The following is a 24,053-nucleotide window of genomic DNA, read 5'->3' on the forward strand; positions in this document are numbered from 1 at the left end:
TAACTGTGAAATCGAACCCAAATTCAGAAATTGAGAGCTCTGTCAAGTCACAATTCTTTTTAGGAACGTCGACTCATCCTCAGAAGATTTTTCTTCAAACAGAGATTTTGGCGGAAAAGCAAAGTAAGGCCATTTTTGTTCGAGATTGTCAAAGGGCCGTTTTTGATTGAATCTTTGGGAAGCAAGTTGGATCATTTGACGGGAAAAGTCATAAGCGAGGTTGAGGACACATGGGTTAATTTAATAGAGCTTCAATTGGATGGAATTGATTGAGAATTGATTGAATTAAGTGTATGAGATTTTATGCCACGGCGGAAAAGAAATTTGACCCATTGGACTAAGATTGTGAGAAATTGGAGATAGTGGAACATGACATCATCAAGTGATGATGTGGTGGGCCAATTTTTGGGAGATTAAAGAAAGAGAAAAAGAAAAGGAATGCCCCCCCTTTTTCCTTCTCTCTCCTCCCTCTCCCAATCGTGCGACTCCTTCGGCCCCTCTCCATCTTCTTCATCTTCTTCTTCTTCGAAAACCCAGCCAGCCGAAGAAGCCGCAAAGCAGCAACCAGCAGCCGCCGGAACGCCGCCGTAAGCCCACCGGAGGCCGTTGCACGTCCAGCCGCGCCTCCGCCTCCCTCTCTTCCCTCCCGCGCCGGCCGACCAGCTCCTTTCTTCCTCCCGTTTGTGTCTTTGCAAACCAGAAAACTGCAGAGGAGAAACCTAATCAGCCCCTCACACCGTCGCACTCCCTCGCCGTCGCGCCAGACCACCGTTTGCCGCCTCTCCTCGCGCGAGCTGCCCTGCCCGTCGTCCTTCTCCAGCCGTGTTGTCCCTGCTCGTCCTCGCCTCCAGCAGCTTCGCAGGCCAGCGCAGGCCACGGTTCAGCCCCTCCGGCCACCGTACACCCCCGCCTCAGCCCGCCGAGACTCCCTCAACCCCTCTTGGCCCTTGCATGCCCCAACCGAACTTGGATCAGCCCCTTTCTCGTCCTCAACCAGCAGCGGACAGCACCTAGAAAAATGGGTATGGCAGCGGCTTTGTGGCCCGTTTTGGCCGGCTTCCCGACCCCGGAAGCTAGGCCCGCCTTGGAGTGAATCGATCCCCTCGGCGTCCCCGTCGATTTGAGCCGCTCGGATCGCTAATCGGGTGAGTTTAACTCACTAATCCCCGCTTAGTAGGTTAATCACGTTTAAGGGGTGTTTAGATTAAACTAAGTAGGTTTAGGTGATTAGATTAGTTTATTTAAATGTTAAGTGGATTAAGAGATGCGATTAGTTGAGTGGATAATCAATTAAGGCTAAGTAAATGTTTGGATTAAAGTAATCTTGTTTAAGCCTTAATTAATTATTTTGGATTAAATAATTATTTCGAATATTATCTTAATATAATATAATATTATTTAATTTAATTTTCGGAATAAATTTAATTATTTATTATTTTCCGGAAATTTTGACCGGGATGGCCGGTGATCGGAATTTTATGCTGATGATCGTGGTGAAGTCCGTTTATTTAATTGAGCTCGATTTGAGCTAAATTGAATTTATTGTAATTAATTATTAATTTTCGAAATTAATTAATTAATTAGTTAAATTTCGGAAATTAAGATTTAGATGGCCGACGACCGAAATTCCGTGCTGATTATCGCGGTGCAGTCCGTTTATTTATTTGAGCGTTAATTTGTGCTGAATCGAATTAATTGTGAATTTAGGATTTATTCCTAAATTATATGATTTTGGTTATTAATGGAGAAATAACCGGGCGTCGGTTTAATGCGCCAAAAATATGTAATGGGCTGATGAAATTGTGAAATATTTTTAAGTAAAATTATTATATTTTGGCTAAGGCCAACCGTGTACCCACACACGGCTATTTATCGTGAATGATAAAAATGAGGAATTGACTATATGGTTGGAGTGGTCTACTATATCGACCTTCGGGCGATATGTCAGCTTTGGGTGAGCAGTATACCGGTATACTATATTGACCTACGGGCGATATGTTAGCTTTGGGTGAGCAGTATACCTTATTATCAGCTTTGGGTGAGCATATATAGTATACTAAATTGGCCTGGGGGCCCTAATCTATCAGCTTTGCGCGAGCTATGCTATCTATTATCAGCTTTGGGTGAGCAGTCCTAGACTATGGTCGAACTTTATAGATAGTATTGAATGTACCGACCAGGGAAAGGTCGTGGTGACATGTAATCGATTAAGTTGATTGATCGCTGAGTCGATCTGATTGGTGGAATGTGATTGATTGCTGTAGTTATCAATATTATTGAGTAAACTAATGTGCAGGAAAGGAACTGATGCCAAGGTAAGCCCTTTGACCTGTGTTGTGTTTAGGCAGCCCTTATGGCGTATTGGCTTCCTAATTGGGTCTTAGTGGGGTAGAACTCGCTGAGACATAGTCTCATCCCGGTTTGGGGAAAATATTTCAGGTTCCTAGATGACGATCGTGGAGGACCGAAAGTCCTGAAGTTCGGAAGGTGGAGGCTGAAGATTCGGCAAATGGGTCTGACTAGTGGATGTTAAGACAGTCCCCTTTTTGATAAGCCATTAATTTTGTAAACAGCCTAAGTTTGTAATTAACCAGTTTGTCTATAAAGACTTGTCTTGGTTTGAAAAATATGATCCTACTTTTCTATCCCATTGTTTGATTGTCTGGGGATTTTATTAAGCTTCCGCATGCGTATATAAATGAATGGGTCGGCGACCTTCCTGGGACGTCGCAAGTAAATCGACCAGTTAAGGGATGGGCGCGCAGCCGAGGATCGGGGCGTGACACCTAGACCGACCACTCCCTCTCTCTCTCTCTCTTTTTGGTTGTATATATATATATGCATGCAATCTTATTTTGCATTAGGGACACTTGTCCCTAAGAAGGAGACAAGTGTCTCCTTTGTTGAAGACACTTGGAGGCCATGTGGCTCTTTTCCTCCTCCCCCTCCATGCACCGACAGCCCAATGGGCTCTATGGGCCGGGCCTCTTGGCCCACTTTAGGCCCATCTCACTTGGGCCTAAAGCCCAAACTTAAATGGCCCAAGTTTATTTTTAATAATACATCTTAATCCTCATTTAAATAAATACCTAATTGCATAATAAAATGACCAAAAGACTTTGTGACATTAATCCATAAAATCAAATCTATAAAGTGCATAGTCATGAACAAAGTCTTCTTTATCAAATTGTCCTATGTCCAATTTAAATAGCCCATAATTTCTACACCACTTTAGGGCATTTGATTTTTATTTTTATTTATAAAAATCAATTAACATTCTCATAGTCAATTAACATTTTCATAAGGGGTTTGGTCCAAGAGATAAAATATCGTGGCCAATGATGTAATTGTCCCTATGGCCATTCAAAGTCAAATATCGTTTCCCTCAAAATCAATATTTCGGGTTGAAATTCCCGGATGCCACAATTCTCCCCTCCTTAGAGAATTTCGTCCTCGAAATTAGACATTCCCTATGTCTCCTTAAACAAGTGAGGCTACCTTTCCCTCATCTCATTTTTACTTTCCCACGTGGCTTCCTCCACATCATGATATCGCCATAATATCTTAACCAATGGAGTTCTCTTGGTCCTGAGAATTTGTTCCTTTCGATCCAATACTTGCACAGGCTCCTCAATGTACCTTACTTCCTCATCCACTTTGATGGCTTCATGGTCGAGTATGTGACCAGTGGTCCGCCGACAATTCCTCAGCCATGCCTCTACTTTTCTGAAAGCTATTGTCATACACAAATTCTACCAAGTATAACTTTTCATCCCAACTTCCTTTAAAGTCAAGGATGCAAGCTCTTAACATGTCCTCTGATGCTTGGATCACTCTTTTCGTTTGTCCATCCATCTATGGATGAAAAACGATACTAAATGGGAACTTCGTCCCTAAGGCGGTTTGAAGACTTCACCAAAGGTTGGAAGTAAATCTTGAGTCTCGATCAGACGTGATAGTTACAGGAACACCATGTAATCGTACCACTTGGCTTACATGTATATCAGCAATTTTATCCATCGGATAATCTACGCGAACTACTAGGGAATGGGCAAACTTAGTCAAGTGATCTACTATCACCTAGATGGAGTCGTGGCTACTTGATGTCCTTGGAAATCCTTGCACAAAATCCATCGTCACATGATCTCATTTCCATTCTTGGTATATCTAACGATCTCAATCGAACACACCATTTAGCTGAATTATCCCTATACCTTTGTCACCATCAATTCAAGCCTAGAACCATCAAAATCGACACCATTAACAACTCATTTGGTTCAGTCCAACAAGACATTCACTACGCTTTCACTGCAACATAAATTCAAGCCAAAAATATAGCATCATTCCTTCAATTCAAATATCGATAGTCCACCAAGACTCATTCAATTCAAAGATCGACAATCCACCAAAATAAAACTTGTCTAGTTTCCATCGAATATATCTCATGTCTCATCCTAAAGGATCATCACTTAGACTAATCATTCATCAAATCCACAATTTGAACTTCCACCATTTCACCTTGGAAAGATTATAACCACAAATGATCATGTTCACTAATTCCACAAAACCTTTTCAAACTAAGATCATCACCTAAAATTAAAAGTTGACCATCATCGATTAAACCTATTATTCCAACATATAAACCTCAAATAATTTCATGTCTCATATGACCACTCAAACTCATGACTTCCATGATCATTCTATTCATACTAAATGCTTCCATGTAATGCATCAAGACTTCCAATGAAATCCTCTAATAGGAAGTCACTATTTAGCTCAAATGATCATAACCTAATCCTCAAATTCATAATTCACTCTCCATAATTCACTTCTTAAGCCTTGCTTGCAACACTACGCTTAGATGCTGCACATGTTCTTTAGGTCCTTTAGAATATATCAGGATATCATCAAATGAAGACAATCACAATTTGATCCAAATAAGGCTTAAATATCCTATTCATTAAATCCATGAATGCAGCTAAGGCATTCGTCAATCCAAATGGCATAACTAGGAACTCATAGTGTCCATAGCGAGCTCTAAATATGGTCTTAGGAATGTCTTCTTTTTCTTAACCTTAACTCGATATCCCGATCTCAAGTCAATTTTAGAAAAGACCAAACTTCCTTGCAGTTGGTCGAATATATCATCAATTCTAGATAATGAGTATTTACTCTTAACAATTACATGATTCAATTGCCTATTATTAATGCACAAACGCATCGACTTGTCCTTCTTTTTCACAAACAAGAATTCTATAAGCTTAACCATGCTTCCGCTACGTCACTCTGATAGACTTATCCCAGAAACACTACCCTCCTAGTTCAATTCATAGTCTGGTTCATTCCTGCCCCCTTTTGCCATCCTAGAAGCCTGCCAGGAGCCGCTCCTTGTTCAGGTCCTCTGACCTCGGCGTCCACTCCTCGCTCTCATCGGATCGCGTCATTACAGGTACACCAGCTTTCGCCTGGTTCGAACCCAAACTACACATCCATTGGAGGGTCTCGTTTCGATAGGGACTAACTTACAGAGTTATTATCCATTTTGGCCTATCCCATACTAAGCCTCACGGTTTTATCCTTGGTGCATAGGCAAGCATTATCTTAGGAGATCATTCATCCTAGTCCATTGCTTACGGAGCTAGTCCATTTCTACGATGACGTCAAAGTTATACATAACTATCACTATCAAGTCCATTTCCAGATCTCATTCCCTTAGGGTTATCTCACACATCTCACAAGCTAACGTAGATAACTACATGTCTTTCAGTGATGTAGAAATACGAAGAGGCATATCTAAAGATTTGGTTCCTACTTCTCACAATCATCTATATTTCTCAAACACAAATGAAAGCATGTCACTCATATCAAATAACGCATATGCCTTCTTATCCATCTATCGAAATCGTACCTGAGATAACACTTCCGCAAGCTCTTGCTTCCTCTTGAGTGACCGCATATACCCTTCCTTGTGCTGGTGGCCTCTGCAGATTCCTTGGTAGGTTTGGTCCACCAGTACTTTGTTGTACCTGTCGCATCGAGTTGACATTCGGCTGCGACCTCTTTTGTGGACAATTTCTCTTAAAGTGTCCTATTTGCCCACATCCATTACATCTCAGTTGGCTATTACAAGGTCCTGGCCCATGTTGTCTACCACATCTCGGCAAAAATTACCCCCGGTAGGGTGCTCTTCCTAAAATCGGGCCATTCCAAGCTCTTCTAAAATTTCCAAAGTAACTCTTTTTCTTAACATCCCAAGTCTGACCTTGACCAAGATAGGGTCTCTTACCTCTTCGAACATCATTAAAGGTCATTTACCACTTAGATTCTGATTGCTCCCTCACTAACTCTTGCTCCACCAACTGTGCCCTCTCATAAATCTCATTATAATCCCTTATATTTAAAGGCACCAGTTGTTTCCTAATAGCAGTCCTCAACCCTTTCAGAAATCTCTTAGCCTTTTCCTCTCGATCCTCAACCAACCTAGGAGCATACCTAGATAATTCAGAAAATTTTGCCTCATACTGGTCTACTGTCAGCTCCCTTTGTTCTAACTGAACAAATTCAAAAATCTTCCTATCCTTAGCACAATCAGAGAAATGCTTCCTATTAAAAGCTCTAACAAACTCTTCCCAGTTCACATCAGTACCTGGTGGAAAGATTGTATCCTTCGAAGCTCTCCACCAAAACTTTGCATTTCCCTCTAGTTGGTACTCTGCCAAGGTTATCTTTTCAACATCATTGCAGTCCAACAACCGGAAAATCCGTTCCATTCCATCAATCCATTGTTCCACCTCCTCAGGACTTCCTGTTCCACTAAACTTAAGTGGCTTCAACTTCAGAAATTGTTCCACCAGTCCTTGAGGGCGACGTTCCACTCCGGGTTGTTGCTGCGCTTGTCTATCCATCAGATTTCCAATATTAGCCAATGCATGCAGGATATCTTCCATTCGGGGTTCAGCCCTCGATGGATGAGCACTTCCAGCTCGCACCATGACTTTCCTGCAGTTTTCCAAGCATTTTCCTTAAGAATAATTTGCAACTCGGTGTCACTAGTCAGATAATTAATTAAGGTTATTACTAAAGTCACATAAGTAACATAAAATGTTACTGACACACAAAAGCAACATCACACTAGTTACCAGGGATCTACGAGTGAATATCCATCACCCGTTGTTCAAAGTTAGTCAACCATTCAAGTTAGTATCCTATGGTGTGCATCATTCTATCCTTATTTCCATCTGAGGCACATTATCACTCCAAATAGACCATAGCTTTGATACCAAAAAGGGCTGTGGCACCCCTCGACGGCCCCCGATCCGATTAGGGTCGCCACAGTTCGCTTACCATTCACTTTTCCTAATAACATCTCACTCGATACCATTTCAATTGCGGTGGGTCCATACAACCCTGGGGTTTACATCTTTTAGATCGGTCCCATGCAATTTATATACGGAAGCACATCCAACAATTCCCTTCCCTATATTCGTAAAACAATGCACACCAACTAAACATTTATAAGTAAAAGCCGTACACTTTTATTTACTTAAACCAGATGGACATTATTCATTGGTACATCAAAATGCCGTAGTCTTCTATATTCGGCTACACTTCAAAAGATGATCGTCATCTCCTCCAATAGTCATACACTTAAAGTCCATCAATCAGTGTCGGCGTCCAAAAGTTCCTTCCCTTGCTATCCTCCCCCTCACAGTCATATCCAATCACTTGATCCATCTCTTGGTAGTAGTGGCAGCAGAGGTGTCTTATCTAGTCTGAAAAGTTGGTCCCCGAAGGGGTGAGCACAACCACTCAGCAGGTAAAGGACCAATAAACCACTCAATGCATCATGCCACACAATCATCACAATCATAGCATTACATGTCATTGAAGTATCCATGCACAATTTACCTTGATATCATGCACATGTCATCATATCTCATGTACATACATCATCATATAGTCATCACCATCATGTCATACACTTACAATCATCATGTCACATGTACCATCATCATGACCATGCATCCATGCACTCATCATCATCATATCACATGTACCATCATCATTACCGTGCATCCATGCATTCATCATCATCATATCACATGTACCATCATCATTACCATGCATCCATGCATTCATCATCATCATCATATCACATGTACCATCATCATTACCATGCATATATCACCATGCCATAGGTGCACATACAACCATGATTCATATCATCCATGCTATCAAGCATACACCACCATGAGATCCATTCATGCATTCATGATCGCATTTTCAATATCAAATAGCATCAATTTATTTTCATAAGCCGATCATGCATCATGCCATATGCATACACCATGCACATGATTCATTTTCAATTCTTATCGTTCACAAGGATCTCATCAGTTTTTCTTTCCAGGGACCAATGTTTGCATCCCACAATTCATCGCTCGCATCCAACCAGTCATCGCAAGTAACCTCCGGGCATGTCTCCAAGATACAACCGGGCATCCGGCACCCCCACATTTCGGGCATCTCGTATCCCAACTGGCATCACGAGGAACCTCCAGGCATGTATCCAAGATACAACCGGGCATCCGGCATTTACACTCCCTGGTCGGGCATCTCGCATCCCAACTAGCATCGCGAGGCATCCCCCCAGGCACAAACCTCCAGGGCTTCCGGAATTACGTACCGACATACCACCAGGATTCCCTCCTCCTCTAGAATTACGTACCGTATACCACCGGGCATCTCGAAACTCCCGAGGACCCTCCAAAATTACGCCACTAGGCCACCGGGCATCCCGACACTCCCGGGGCATTATCAACCGCCTCCAACAGTTTCCTCATTTATCATTGTTCATGTTCATCAATTTATGTCTCAAAATTAGCATGGCATATGATGTAATGGCAAACAAGATCACTTTCATCCTTTTAATCCTTATATGCATCTCCAATCATCATCATACATGCAGCAAGACACAATCACTCATAACAATACAATTCATGGAGTCCATGCAATTTAAAATAGTCTATATTTCATGCCTTCTCGAAGTTTACAAAATTCCAGCTTGTACCATTTTAGAAAACACTTAAATTAAATATCCATATGCCTCTCAAAAATCATGAAATCAAGACATGTGATAGACAAGATAATAAGATAACAATTTCATGAAGAACACATGCCCAAAAGAGTTTCACACAAGAAGATATAACTCACACAAGTACAGCATGCAATTTCAGATAGAAACAGATTGCGCAGTCTTTGAAATAATTCGATTAAAATACCCGAACGACCTCCGAAAATTATGAAATTTTACCAGGTTATAGATAAGACAATAAAGTAGATTTTTCATGAAGACTTCTAGGACATATTAGTTTTAGATAATTTCCTATAGTCGTCCGAAGCTTCTGGTTCTCACACCGAAACGTCCAGTGTAGTCATCTCCGAAATACCGAGTTTTTACCCACTTATAATTCTTCATTTCCTCTGAAATTTGGATATGTTTTACTTAAAGAGGTCCCCTACAACTTTAATTAATGGATCTAAGTCAAATTTTTAAAGAACAGTCACCATATGGGTCCATGATGTCTCGGGTGTCCAGTACCGCGTCTCCAGATTTACCGTCTTCAAGAGTAAGTCGATTCACTAGGCTACACTTGTTCATTTTAGTTCAAATTTGATTATGTTAGTCTTTAAGATGTTATATACAAGTTTGATGAAGAAGTCGAAGAGATATTCTTGATAAAAATCGATATGCAACCACAGATCTACCAAAAGGTCAGCAAAAACGTTCCAGATCTAGTGTCTTCGTAGAATGAGGGTTTGACCCCTTTAAATCTCCACCATTTTGCACCAAATTTTATTATGTTGTAGTTTAAGATGTTGGCTAAAACTTTCATGAAGAAATCAAAGTCAAAATCGAACTCAAAACATGCATGCAAGCTCTCACAAGATTCTGGCTCAGGCGGTCCATACTAAAACAGCAAGCATATTCAAGAACAAGGCACATTTTTGCTTCGGTTTCGCCTACCCTAACATCCGAAACTCACCACTAACAAATCATACATGCAAGGCACACATGCAAGAGTGGAAATCAGTCCCAACTTGCCTCTAAGATCAAGCGGACGACAGCAAACGGACGGCACACCGGCGACGGACGGACGGCGTGCGGGCGGTGACGGGCGAGCTCCTTCCTTTCTCTCTTCCTCTCTTCCTCTCTTTCTCTCTTTCTCTCCTCTCTCTCGGCACCTAGACCGACCACTCCCTCTCTCTCTCTCTCTTTTTGGTTGTATATATATATATGCATGCAATCTTATTTTGCATGGGGGACACTTGTCCCTAAGAAGGAGACAAGTGTCTCCTTTGTTGAAGACACTTGGAGGCCATGTGGCTCCTCCTCCTCCTCCCCCTCCATGCGCCGACAGCCCAATGGGTTCTATGGGCCGGGCCTCTTGGCCCACTTTAGGCCCATCTCACTTGGGCCTAAAGCCCAAACTTAAATGGCCCAAGTTTATTTTTAATAATACATCTTAATCCTCATTTAAATAAATACCTAATTGCATAATAAAATGACCAAAAGACTTTGTGACATTACTCCATAAAATCAAATCTATAAAGTGCATAGTCAAGAACAAAGTCTTCTTTATCAAATTGTCCTATGTCCAATTTAAATAGCCCATAATTTCTACACCACTTTAGGGCATTTGATTTTGATTTTTATTTATAAAAATCAATTAACATTCTCATAGTCAATTAACATTTTCATAAGGGGTTTGGTCCAAGATATAAAATATCATGGCCGATGATGTAATTGTCCCTATGGCCATTCAAAGTCAAATATTGTTTCCCTCAAAATCAATATTTTGGGTTGAAATTCCCGGATGCCACAAATTGGGTCCGATGTGTCCCTTTTTCTTGCATTCAAAGCAAGTCACATCTTTATTGGATTCATCATACTCAGCTGATTTGTTTTGAAATCTTTGCGAGCTTTGTTTCTTCCAATTGAATCTTCTTCCTTTTTTGTTCAGTTTCCTGAACTTTCTTATCATGAGGGCGAGTTCTTCATCGTCCATGTCGTCTTCAGAGTCTGTAACATCAGAATCTTCATTAGATTTTAAGGCAATAGACTTCTTACCTTTGAGATCTTCTTCTTCATTGATTTGCTCCACTTCATAGGACTGAAGTGTTCCAACCAATTCGTCAACAGAGAGTGGCTTGATCCTTTGTGTTTCCCTTATTGAGTCTTTACGTGATTCCACTCTTTGGAAAGCCCACGCAGCAATTTGTTAACCTTCATGGGTTCTGAGATTGGTTGACCCTGATACTCAAGACCATTTACAACCTCTGTAAAACGGCTAAACATGTCGGTAATAGATTCTCCTGACTTCATCTTGAAGGCTTAATATTGACTGAGCAGAATATTGATTATGGTTTCTTTCACTCGATCTGTTCCTTCATAGTGATGTGCAGTCTATCCCAGACTTCTTTAGCTGTTTCACAAGAAGATATTTTGTTAGTAGGAGATAATGCACAATATAGGGAATAAATTGCTTTTGCATCAAGAGCTTGTCTCTTGGTTATCTCTTCTTGAGTCATGTCGCTAGCCTCTACAACTTTTTTTCCTCTTTTTGAGACTGTTATAACTCTAGGAATAATTCCTCTGTCTACTACATCCCATTCCAGAGGATCTTTCGATCTTAGGAATGCTTTCATCTTGTTTTTCCATATGTTGTATTCTTCCATCAAAATAAGGCGGCCTTGTGTTGCTTTGCCCTTCAACCAAACGTGGAGCCAACATATTAGCCATGGATCTTTAACTCTGAAGTAAAAACACTTCAATTAAATGAGTACACAGGCTCTGATACCAATTGATAGTGTTAGTATAAACACCTAGAGGGGGGTGAATAGGTGTAAAAATAAAATTTACGAGACTTAGCAACTTAATTCAATTTAATGAAAACCGAAGACTTAAGATATAAAAGACTTGCAATAATATATAGGACTGCGAATTAAGTAAAGAGATAAGGGAAAGAGAATTGGAACATGAAATTTATAGTGGTTCGGCTTAAACCAAGCCTACGTCCATTCTCCCGCACTGACAGCCCACCGACTGGATTTCACTTAAGAATCAAAAGAGATGTTATAGTCACACGTCCTTGATTCCACAGTGTAGAGTCTCTACTACACTTCCTCAAGGTCTCACAAGTATCTAGACACTCTTTTGAATGTAAGTTTACGCTCAATAAATGAACTAGCAAAGAACACAGAGCTTCAGACTTTGGAATTTTTCTATCTCGCACTCACTCGAATAACTAGAGCGTCTTCCTTATATACTCCTCCATGCCTTCATAACCGTTGGCACATTCTAAAGGAGTTCTTCCAATCTACCTGCTGGACAAAATTAATTAGGAAGATCTCGAGTCACTTAAGGAAAATGAAGATAGCCCACCAATCATGTTTGTTCATACAATCAAGTTCTAGGTTTCCAAAGTATACTTTGCCAATCAACAGATCTATATTACTCAAATTATTTGTAATGTGAATAATAGATCCTCACGATGCTATCTCCAGCCGTGAGATAATCTTCAACCAATTGAATCAAATCCTTAAGGATATACTCGCATTTGGATAAGACTTCATTGTCGGTCTAAAAACTGTCAATGATGGCAGACTTTAAATCTTGAGTCTGGTGGTTTTTAGACTTTGATGAAAGGAAACGTTTTGTCAACTTCAAAACAGATAAGGAAGTTTTCTCCAACAACTTGAATGGTTCTTTTTTGCCTTGCCCCAATGTGGAGGATGATCACCAACTGGGTTTAACATGAAATGAATTCATTGGCTCAAGTGGGCTATGCAATGGATGAAAGTGTATAGGATAAAGAAAGAATCGATCTTCGTCATCCTAAGGCACTTCAAATTACCGTACAAGTTACACTGCGAAAGTAATACTCGAAGATTGATGCGAGTGCGAACAAGAAGATTCCTACATTTCATTTCAAATTTGTCCTAATGTGGAATGATCCTTGACAGGGATAATTTAAAAAAGAATCTTCATAAGTGTATGAGGCTCAAAGGGGTTAAGCAATGGATCACCTGTAGTGTTTGGGATAGAGAAAAAGAATGCCTCTCATCACTTCGGTTGACGTACCCCTTGCGAGATCACCTTTTCCTTGCGAGCATGGAATTTTCACACAACTCACTGGGGATTAGTGTATGAAATAGTGTATGGAATAAGGCTGGCCTTTCATAATTCCAAGGCATCCCATTTGACACGTTCAATTTATCTCACACAATTCGTCAAGAAAAATGCAAGATTTGCAACAAATTTGAACAATTCAATTCATTGAAGCAATTTTTTCATCATAGAAATGTTTGAAGTTCAAAACATGACATAGCAAATTCTATCATGGATAATACTTCTTGACAGCATCAAAATTAACAGGAGTGGAAAACTCACGACTATCCATTTCTGCCAAGATTAAGGCGCCCCCAGGAAGTACCTTCTTCACCACATATGGGCCGTTGTAATTTGGAGTGAACTTGCCCCCAAGATCCGGAAAAATCGGCAACAACTTATTTAGGACTAGGTCATTTACCTCGAAATGTCTCGACCGCACCTTCCTGTTGAAAGATCTGACTACTCTCTGTTGATATGTTTGGCCATGGTAGAGAGCCTTCAGTCTTTTCTCATCAATCAAGTTCAACTATTCAAATCTTTGTTGCAACCATTCTGCCTCAGACAACTCCACTTGGGATAAAAATCTCAGAGAAAGAATCTCCACTTCCATAGGCAAAATTGCCTCCATGCTGTACACCAAAGCAAAAGGGGTTACCCCAGTATAAGTGCGGATCGATGTTCGATACGTCATCAGTGCGAAGGGTAACATGTCATGCCAATCTTAATAATTATCGGCTGTCGTAGCTAAGATTTTCTTAATGTTCTTATTGGCTATTTCAATAGCCCCGTTCATTTGAGGGCGGTAAGGAGACGAATTCAGATGCTTGACCTTGAACTCGCTGAACAACCCATCAACAAGTTTGTTGTTCAAATTTGTCCCATTATCAGTGATGATTGCTTCAGGGACGCTATAGCGAGCAATTATGTCACGTTTGACAAACTTTGCAACATTGCAAGCAGTGACACTTACAAAGGATGTAGCTTCGATCCATTTGGAGAAATAACCTATCACCACCAAAATAAATCGATGCCCATTTGAAGCCTTAGGATTGATTAGGCCAATATCAATGCCCCACATCGAGAAAGGCCATGGCTCGAAAAACTAGTGTAGCTCAGTTGGAGGAACATTGATCTTATTTCCATGAATTTGACAACAATGACAACTTCGAACATGCTGGATGCAGTCACTTTCCAGTGTGAGCCAGTAGTAGCCTAATCTCATAATCTTCTTGGCTAACATGGGTCCATTCATATGATGGCCACATACTCCTTCATGCACTTTTTGCATGATTTGAGTGGCTTCTGCTGCATCTACACACCACAACAAGACCAAATCGTAAGATCTCTTGTACAAATTCTTGCCACTTACGAAGAATTTCGAGGCCATCTTCGTGATGTACTTCCTATAAGCCTGAGTGCTTCCTTCGGGAAATTCCTGTTTTTGAATGTAATTCATGATATCGTAATACCATGATTTTCCATCAGGTTCTTCAGTCACAATCATACAATAAGTCGGCTTCAACAAAACCTCTATTTTCAGAGGCTCGACCTTTAACCCATCAGTGACTTGCAGCATAGAAGATAATGTCACGAGTGCATCTACAAATTGATTATGAGACCTTGGCAAGTATTCAAACAAAATTTCCTCGAACTCTTTTACCAGATCTTCTAAATACTCGTGGTACGGGAGAAACTTGGCATCATTGGTCTTCCATTCACCTACGGTCGACAGTATGATTAGTGTGGAATCTCCGAACACTTTTAACTTAGCCACGCCCATCTTAATTGTGGCCTGAAGCCCGAGAATACAAGCTTCATACTTGGGCACATTGTTAGTGCATGGGAATATCAATTTTGTAGCTATCGGATAGTGTTGTCCATCTGGGGATATCAGAATTGCCTTAGTACCATAACCATATAGGTTTACAGCTCCATCGAAGAACATTATCCATGAAGCTTCACTTACATTCAAGACACGGTTATCTATGAAACTGTCATCATTATTTGAGACTTCTGAATTCTCGGTCAATAGATCAGCAATCACTCGACCTTTAACCAACTTTTGTGCAATAAATTGCACATCAAATTCCGAGATCAAAATTTTCCATTTAGCCAACTTACCCACCAAAGCTGGCTTATCAAGTAAGTACTTGATAGGGTTGTTCTCAGTCACGAGGAACGTCTGGTAATGTAGCGTGTACTATCGCAATCTATGCAATACCCACACTAGCGTAGCACAGGTCTTTTTAGTATCAGAATATTTCAGTTATGATATAGTGAACTTTTTGCTCAGGTAATAAATGGCTCGTTCTCTTCTGTCAATAGGACTTTCTTGAGCCAACATTGCACCCAATGACTCACTATGAATAATGAGGTAGAGAATCAAAGGATTCCCCGGCGAGGGTGGGACAAGAACTGGTGGATTCATCAAGTATTGCTTCAGTTTGTCGAATGCTTCTTGACACTCATTATCCCAGTTGACTTGTGCATTCTTCTTTAGGAGCTTGAAGAACGGCTTGGCAGTTTCAGAGAGTTGGGAAATGAATCGAGTTATGTAATTCAGTTTACCCAAAAGGCTCCGGACTTCTTTCACCGTTGACGGAGGTTGCAACTCACATATGGCCTTAGCCTTGGATGGGTCGATCTCAATCCCTTTACCGCTCACAATAAATCCGAGTAATTTACCGGATGTTGATTCGAACACGCATTTAGTGGGATTTAGACGAAGCTTGAACTCACGGAGTCGATTGAACAACTTCTTCAAGATTTCGACATGGCTTCTTCCTGGTCGGGTCTTTGCAATCATATCATCAACATAGACCTCAATCTCCTAGTGCATCATGTCATGAAATAATGCGACCATGGCTCGCTGGTAGGTTGCCCCTGCATTCTTGAGTCCGAAGAGTATGACCTTATAATGAAAAGTTCCCCACGGGGTGATAAATGTAGTCTTCTGCTTGTCTTCCTCCTTCATCCTTATCTAATTGTATTTGGAAAAACCATCCATAAATGAGAATAGTTCAAAACCAGTGGTACTATCCATAAGGACATCTATATGTGGTAACGGGAAATCATCCTTCAAGCTAGCCTTGTTCAAGTCCCGATAGTCAACACAAACTCAAACTCGACCGTCCTTCTTCATTACCGGCACGATATTAGGCACCCATTCAAGGTATTGCGAGACTTCAATGAATCCCACCTTCAAAAGCTTCATCACCTATTCCTCTATCTTTTTCGAGAGTTCGGGCTTCGTTCTTCGCAGCCTCTGCTTCTTAGGTAGCACGTTCGGGTTAGTAGGCAAACAGTGCTCCACGATTGATAGGTTTAACCAGGCATGTTAGCGTAGGTCCATGCAAAGATGTCTTGATATTCCTTCAGTAACTGAATTAGGCGCTCAGCCTCGTCTTTGGGGAGATTCGCCACAATTTTCACCTCCTTGGCTTCTTCAGTGTCACTTAAATTAATAATGACGGTCTGCTCAGATGTGAGAGCCTTGGCTTTTTCATGTTGTTCCCAGCTTCGCTGCATCTCAATGGAATCTTCGGTCGAGTCTTCAAGATCATCAATATCAACATTTGTTGCATTGGATTGGACCATTTCCACACCTTTGTATGCCGTAAGACTGTTCTTGAAACATGAAGTAGATAAATCAGAAAGACAAATAGAGTAATCCACATCTTTGTTTTTGTTTTTTTTTTTTTTTTTGAAATTCTTTGGCAAAAACCTTTTTTGAAACATTTTGACACGAGGAAGCATGATGAAGCCCAGGCCTCAGAATTCTCCTTGGATTTTTCTTTTCTTTTATCAGCTGGATATCATCACCAGGCTGGTTTGGTATACCTCATCATGCCCTCAAAATAAAATTTGTAATTTTATTGAAATTCATCAATCAATTACATTTATTGAATGGAAAAATGCAACACTCAATCATTAAGGAAAAAGAAATTGAAAACATCTCTTAGGAAACAATAAAAATTCCCACGCAGGGGAATGTGCAAAAGCAGTAAAAGAGTTACTCTTGTGGGCCAAAGCCCATCTCTTCTGGGAGTCCTTCATCAATGGCTCCTATGATGAGGTCATTGAACAAGCTTGTAACTCCTTCTAGTTCATCATCAGGGTTCTTTGTCTGCAAGGGTGTTGGGTCATCTACACCACCCCATCCATCTGGGACTATGTTGCCTGGATCAATATAAAAGCTGGGAGGAGCCGAATACTTCACCAGGTAATCAAACTTGCCGTTAGGCTGCCCAGAGTGTCTATCACTTCCGCTTCATCTTACATCATTATGGGAGGACCAGGGAATGTCTCGCGAATGTTTGGGGGTAGTGAGTTTTGCCTCCCTCGCCCTTGTCAGGTGGCGGGTTCCGCCTTCCCTATCTTTGTTCTCCATAACTTTCTCCACCTCTTCCATGATACCCTAAACTAGTAGAACGGGACTCTGAGGGGCTTCAATAGGGTTTCGAATGCCTTAACCATTTCTCCTAAGACCATTGCTAGGAACAAAGCCATTTCCGACCATCACTCTTCCCACTATGAGGGCAGCATCTGAAACTTCAAGAATGGGCAGCGATGAACCTCGAGAAGCATGTATGGTGGACACCAACTCAAATGAGTGGTAACTTGACCTGAACTTGAAGTTTGGCTCTACATAGGGGATAGCTGTCTCCTGATAAATCCGATGGCCTTCTTCGCCATACACAGTGACCAGCTTCCTTTTGATCACGAACTTCACAGCTTGATGTAGACTTGAAGGCACTGCTCCAGTAGTGTGTATCCAGGACGACCTAGCAGGAAATTGAATGCGGTAGGAATGTCCAGCATTTAAATTTAATAGATTAATAATTTGTGCTTGGCCATATGATTCATAAATTAAATTTCAATAACTAAAAATATCCCAAGACTTTGGCCAAGATGAAAATTGGAATTCAAGAATATTTATAAAAAGAATTTCAAAAAAAAAAAAAAAAAAGAAGAGAAAAGGAGTTAATTTTGAAATGGGCCTTGGGCCCATTAGCCTAAAGCTTGGTGGGCCAAGCTAGTCGGCCCATTAGAGCCCAAGAAGGCTGTCGACCAGCCCAAGGAGGAGTGGCCGGATGGCCCAACTCCAAAGCCCAAGCCCAATCAAGTTTAAAAATAGAAATGACAAGTGGCAAGGGGCAAGAGCATGCATTGGGTGGTTTGTAGGCAATCTCATGATTGCTAATCATGAGAAGATGGGGATATAAAAAGAGAGAGAGAAGGGAGAGTGGCCGGTTTTCTTCATTTGGCCGAGAGAGAGGGTGAGAGAGAGAGAGGTGTGCGAGAGAGAGAGTTCGAGAGAAAGGGAGGAGGAGCCGAGAGGAAGGAGTCGCCGTTTGCTCGCCGTCCATCCGCCCGTGTGCCGCCCGATTCGCCGCCGTGTGCTCGTCGCTAGTTCGGTTTAGAGGCAAGTGGAGTCCTTTAACTTCTCTTGCATGTGTGTATATGGTTTTGCATGTTCGGTTTTGAGTGTGTTTGTGAGAGAAACAGAGGTAAGGGTTGGTTGTTTTCAAGCCGTGTGACTGTTCTTGCTCGGTTTGTGGAAGTCAGTAGCTTGTTCGAGCTTGCATGTGTGTTTGGAGTCATATTTTGGCTTCGGTGTCTTCATGAAAGTTGAAGCTAACATCTTGCAGTATTACATACTGAAATTTCGTAGAAAAATATGGAGATTTGAGGGGTCAAAAGTTCTATCATACGGAGACCCTAGATCTGCGAAATCTTCACTGACCTCTTGTTGATTTCTTGATTGCATGTTGATTTCTGTTGGAGATCTCACTTCGATGTCTTCATGAAAGTTGTAGGTAACATCTTAAAATACAACATACTCAAATTTGAAGAGAAATGAACGATTATAGCCTAGTGAATCGGCTAGATCTTGGAGATGATGATTCTGGTGATGTGTTCCGAGACACCCGAGACTTGATGGACTTAAATGGTGACCATAATATGGTTATTTGACCTAGATCCCTTCATGAAACTTGTAAATGACACCTTGATACATAACATACTAAAATTTCAGAGGAAAAGAAAGAGAATAGATGGGTGAAACCTTAATATTTCGGAGATGTGCATTCTGGACGATGCGGTAGTGGTTCCAGAAGTTTCGTGAGGATGTATAAATTAATATAAAAATAATCTTACTTAGAGTTCTTCATGAAAGATGCACGAAAATGTCTTGGCTATCACCCTGTAAAATTTCGTAATTTTTGGAGGCCATATGAGTATTTAAATCGAATTTATTTGGAAACTGTGCAATCTGGCCATTATCCGAATATCATGTGCTATTTTGTGAAAATTGTGAAATTATGTGAAATTCAATTTAGCCATGAATTTTGTATGGAATTGTCATCTTATTGGTTTGTTTAATGATTGTTTGAATATTATGATTTTAGGAAAAATCATAAATATTAAATGTAATATTTATTTATGGAAATAAATAAATAAAAATAATAAAAATAATAAAATAATAATAAAAATAAAGGTGGATTATTTTATTGGCCATGAATTCTATTGAATTTATTATGCATTGTTATATGACATTGGTGTATGTATGATCATGAATTGTGATGCATGTGTGAATCATATGCCATGTAATAATGAGATTAAATGGATGATGAATGTGGAAAGTTATATGTGAGTAAGAGGTTGTGGTGGAGGATGATGGCCGGAATGTATAGATACATTGCTGGAATTCCCTGGGAGATTCAGGATGCCCGGAATGTGGGGGGCCGGAAGCCTTGTCGGAGGTCTTTGCCCGAAAGGAATGCCTCGCGATGCCAGGATTGGGGTGCGAGATGCCTGGCTAGAAGGGTAAAGGCCGGAAGCCTGTCGGAGGTTTCGCCCGAAGGGAATGCCTCGTGATGCTAGTTGAGATGCGAGATGCCCGGAATGTTGGGGCCGGAAGCCGGTGGCCATGGGATGGCTGGAATGCTGGGAACCCTGTCGGAGGTCTTTGCCCGAAGGGATGATGAAATTGATGATGAGATTGATGAATGGGTGATGTGGTGATCAAAATTGAAAGATAAAGATGAAAATTAAACCATGATATGATATGATATGCATGATGATATGCATGATGATGATGATGATGATGATATGTGATATGATGATCACCCATGATATGATATGCATGATGATATGCATGATGATGACGATGATGATGATATGTGATATGATGATCACCCATGATATGATATGCATGATGATATGCATGATGATGACAATGATGATGATATGCGATGTGATATGATGATCACCCATGATATGATATGCATGATGATATGCATGATGATGACGATGATGATGATATGTGATATGATGATCACCTATGATATGATATGCATGATGATATGCATGATGATGATGATGATGATGATGATATGCGATGTGATATGATGATCACCCATGATATGATATGCATGATGATGACGATGATGATGATATGTGATATGATGATCACCTATGATATGATATGCATGATGATATGCAATGGTGATGATAATGATAATGATATATGATATGGTATGGGTATTGTGATGATGTCATGATGATGATGACATGTATGATGTAATGATGCCATGATGATGATGACATGTATGATATGATGATGATATACATGTATGTGTTATAAATTGATATGATGATGCATGATAGCATGCGCATGGCTTCAAGGTAAGGAATGCCTGCAATGTATGATGATATGCATGATGCATTGAGTTGTTATTGGATTTCCCTATCTGCTGAGTGGTTGTACTCACCCCTTTTGGGGATAACATTTCAGATTAGCCAATATGCCGCTTCCTGCCGTCACGCGTGGTGTGTTTTATGGTCTACCGTCCGATGTAGAGGTCGAGTGTGCGGAGATAGATTGTCCCTCTGTTCCCGGATTGACTTTTATTTTAGTACGATGTCTAGTGATGTACGACATAGGCCTGGCTGGGGGCCCTGTCATTCAGGAGTTCAATTCTGTGCACGTTCGTCGGGATGGAGCTATGCGAGGGATGTTGCCGCCGCCACCGCCGATGCACCGGGTTGGGTGTGAGACTGCGCGCGATGAGTAGGAGCTGGATCTCTTTTTGATGTAGATAGTCGACACTTTCGATGGGGTTTGTGCTCGTATGATGTTGAGGGTCGAGGGTTTCTTTTTGATATTTTAGGCAGGACATGGCAGAGTCCTAGCTTTTCTTGTTTTGTATCGACCCGAGAAAAAGGAAGCCCCATCCTAAAAGAATATGTAAATAATGTGTCGATGTTTGTTTATAAAAATCCCGATGTTTAGCTGGTGTGTATTTGTATCATGGATTGGTAGGGGGATAGATGGTGATGTTTAATTTGCTTCCGCTATGAGTCGCATTGGGACCGATCGTTTTAAAAAAAAAAAAAAAAAAATGTGTGTCTGCAAATCAGGACGCTTGTTCGTAAGAATGAAAGGTAATAAAGTGTAACATCAGAGCTTCTGGCGATCGCCGAAGGGTTCGGGGTGCTACAGCAGCAATGATCATCTGGATCTCGTTGAAGTAGTCATAGTCCATATGAACAAAACGAACTTGGAACAATTCCGTCTTGAGGGGCGGAGGAACTTCTTGAAGAGCTCTGTACTGACGAGCCACCCTATATGGGTAATAGGAAGTAGCACCAGAAAGGCCCAACAACGGGATTGGCTCATCATACTTGTAAGAGAAACAAGCCTCCTCAACATATAGCCATTTAGAATGCCATAAGAATGCCTTAGGATTAGGATTTTTCAAAAAATTAATCCAATGGGCATACTGTTTATTTGGGGAAATACGTTCCAGGACCGCAAAATTTTTGTATGGGGTGCCTTAAGTCATCAATTAAATTGTTTCATAAGGTGCCCAAAACTTTTTATGTGTGAGAAAAACCATATTTGTAAAAGTTCAAGGGGGGCACGCATGGTCTTTTCTTCATTTTGTTTGAAACGGTTTAATGACAAAAATGTTTCAGCTAAAACCATATTGACATAATTTAACCCGACACAAACACGATTAACCACCCATGAAATTGAAGGATTAATGGCATTTTTTGGATAAGGAAAAACGATTAGGCCAAAAAATGCTAACATGAAAATCCTAGCTTTTGAAATCATTGATTGGTTTGTGAAACATTCTTCCAAAAATGAAAATAGGCATGCAAAACAATTGGCTTTGACAACCTTCCTTACCATTTCGGCTTCGATTTCTAAAAACTGTGATAATTAGAAATAGAATCTATACCGATAGGCTACCTAATAAGTTCCTTTTCCAAGGGCATTCCATTAGCAACAATATATTCCTTTAATGTCGGAGTTAGCTCGTACTCACCAAATATGAAGGTGGAAGTTTGTGGACACCAGAAGTGAGGCAGCGCCTGTATAACACCGAAGTGGATGTTGATCTCTAACAATGGGAGAAGTCAAGCGATCCTGGCTTTCACTTACCTCTGGCCATCTTGATCTAACTGGTCCAACCACATTTTGAGCTCTTTTTTGGGAGTGGAAATGAATTGTACGTCGGTTTTCCCCCATCGCATATAAAACACGACTGACGACGAAACCTATTGTCATGGATCGAAAAAATTGCAATAAAGTAAGTAAATTGCGAAGAATTTAGACAACTTACTTTCACCGGAAAGGGATGACAATTACATAGACACACGCATGAAATGTGAGGCTCGATTTCTATCTAGATGGCTTAACAAAGTGGAGCTAAGAGGATGTTTTGATTGTTGCAGTCTTGCATTAACGTATCAGGTCCTCCTAACCCCGGCTCAAACGAATGGAATGCCCAATAATCACGCAGTCTCGCGGATATGGACAAACACATTCGACACCATGAAAGAAATTTCGGGGAAGAGAAGATCAACCTCTATATAGCAGTCTCGCTTTGGAGGAAGTATCCTTATCAATACCATCCTAAAAATCCTATCGCAGCCCAGGTTCTGCCACAGGTTGTGTGTGCAATAGTGTAGTGCTAAAAGCAATAAAACATGCACAACAGTTTAAATGCAAACAACACTTCTAATCAAGGAAAAATAAATCATTCATCCTACACTTTCTTGCAAGACAACAATTAGCAAAAACTACTCCCCTTATACCTCCCATCTGCAAGAATATTTAACACCTTAAAAATATTAGGGACGTACCTGGTGTCCTTGCTGCCAAACAAAAACATTTTTAAAAGAAAAAGAAAAATTAGCCTAAGTCCACTAAGTGTTTTAACACAAGTCCCCAGCGGAGTCGCCAAGCTGTCGCGACCTAAAATTTCAGGTGCACCACCTAAAATTAGGTTAATGGATTTCTAAGTCTTTAAACTTAGTTCGGGCTCTCCCAAGCCCATACCAATTCGCGACTTAATGTTCAAATATTTAGCATACAAAAGGTTATTAGCTAGGAGTCGCCACTAATCGATTTACGATAGGTCGATTAGACACCTAAGTAAAATAATGGGAGAATTATTTTACTCCTACGAACCGGAGATTTTGGGTACGGGGACTTGGTTACACTAGACTTTTCTAATACCCTTTCGATACCATTTCTTTTTATTTTCAAAAATATTTTTGCAGGCGGTTTGGACTTATTTTATCCTAATTTACTATCATGCAATAAGGTGACCACACAGATGCTCATCCACTATCAAACATTCAAAAAATAATAAATAAATAAATAAATTGCATCAAAAGAAATAAACACACAAAGCAAGCAATTATATTTTTTGGGTTTTCTTGGAATTAGAATTTTTTATAAAACATGCATTTTAACTACATGACCTAATCTTACTAATGAGCAAATTCTAAGTAAATGAACCTATTATGCAAACTAATTAAATGCAACTAATATTTTTTTGTATTTTTTATTGAAATTCAA

The 24,053-nt window shown here is 40.5% G+C and overlaps 1 protein-coding gene and 1 long non-coding RNA gene across 2 annotated transcripts; one reads left to right on the forward strand and one right to left on the reverse strand.

The window, feature by feature from the left end:
- The first annotated feature begins 982 nt into the window (after positions 1–982).
- LOC120290124 lies at positions 983–2,606 on the forward strand. Its single transcript, XR_005547976.1, has 2 exons — positions 983–1,145; positions 2,440–2,606. It is a non-coding gene; the product is annotated as an uncharacterized LOC120290124 (long non-coding RNA).
- An 11,289-nt stretch (positions 2,607–13,895) lies between these two features.
- Positions 13,896–16,388, reverse strand: LOC108954357. The gene is made up of 5 exons (XM_039305806.1): positions 16,320–16,388; positions 16,086–16,154; positions 15,536–16,004; positions 14,339–15,223; positions 13,896–14,179 (listed from the first exon to the last, which is right to left on the reverse strand). The coding sequence occupies exons 1-5, from the start codon at positions 16,386–16,388 to the stop codon at positions 13,896–13,898; spliced, it is 1,776 nt and encodes a 591-aa protein (XP_039161740.1).
- Positions 16,389–24,053: the final 7,665 nt, after the last annotated feature.

This window comes from Eucalyptus grandis, unplaced genomic scaffold (genome assembly GCF_016545825.1).
Source record: "Eucalyptus grandis isolate ANBG69807.140 unplaced genomic scaffold, ASM1654582v1 tig00008252, whole genome shotgun sequence".
NCBI lineage: Eukaryota > Viridiplantae > Streptophyta > Magnoliopsida > Myrtales > Myrtaceae > Eucalyptus > Eucalyptus grandis.

Excerpts from the sequence above, each read along its gene's own strand:
- LOC108954357 (XM_039305806.1), bottom strand. The coding sequence starts at position 16,388 with ATGAAGCTTTTGAAGGTGGGATTCATTGAAGTCTCGCAATACCTTGAA. Across the intron at positions 16,155-16,319 it reads GGGTGCCTAATATCGTGCCG|ATAAGGATGAAGGAGGAAGA; the intron begins GTAATGAAGAAG and ends AAATACAATTAG. Across the intron at positions 14,180-14,338 it reads CTGCATCCAGCATGTTCGAA|GTTATTTCTCCAAATGGATC; the intron begins GTTGTCATTGTT and ends TGGTGGTGATAG.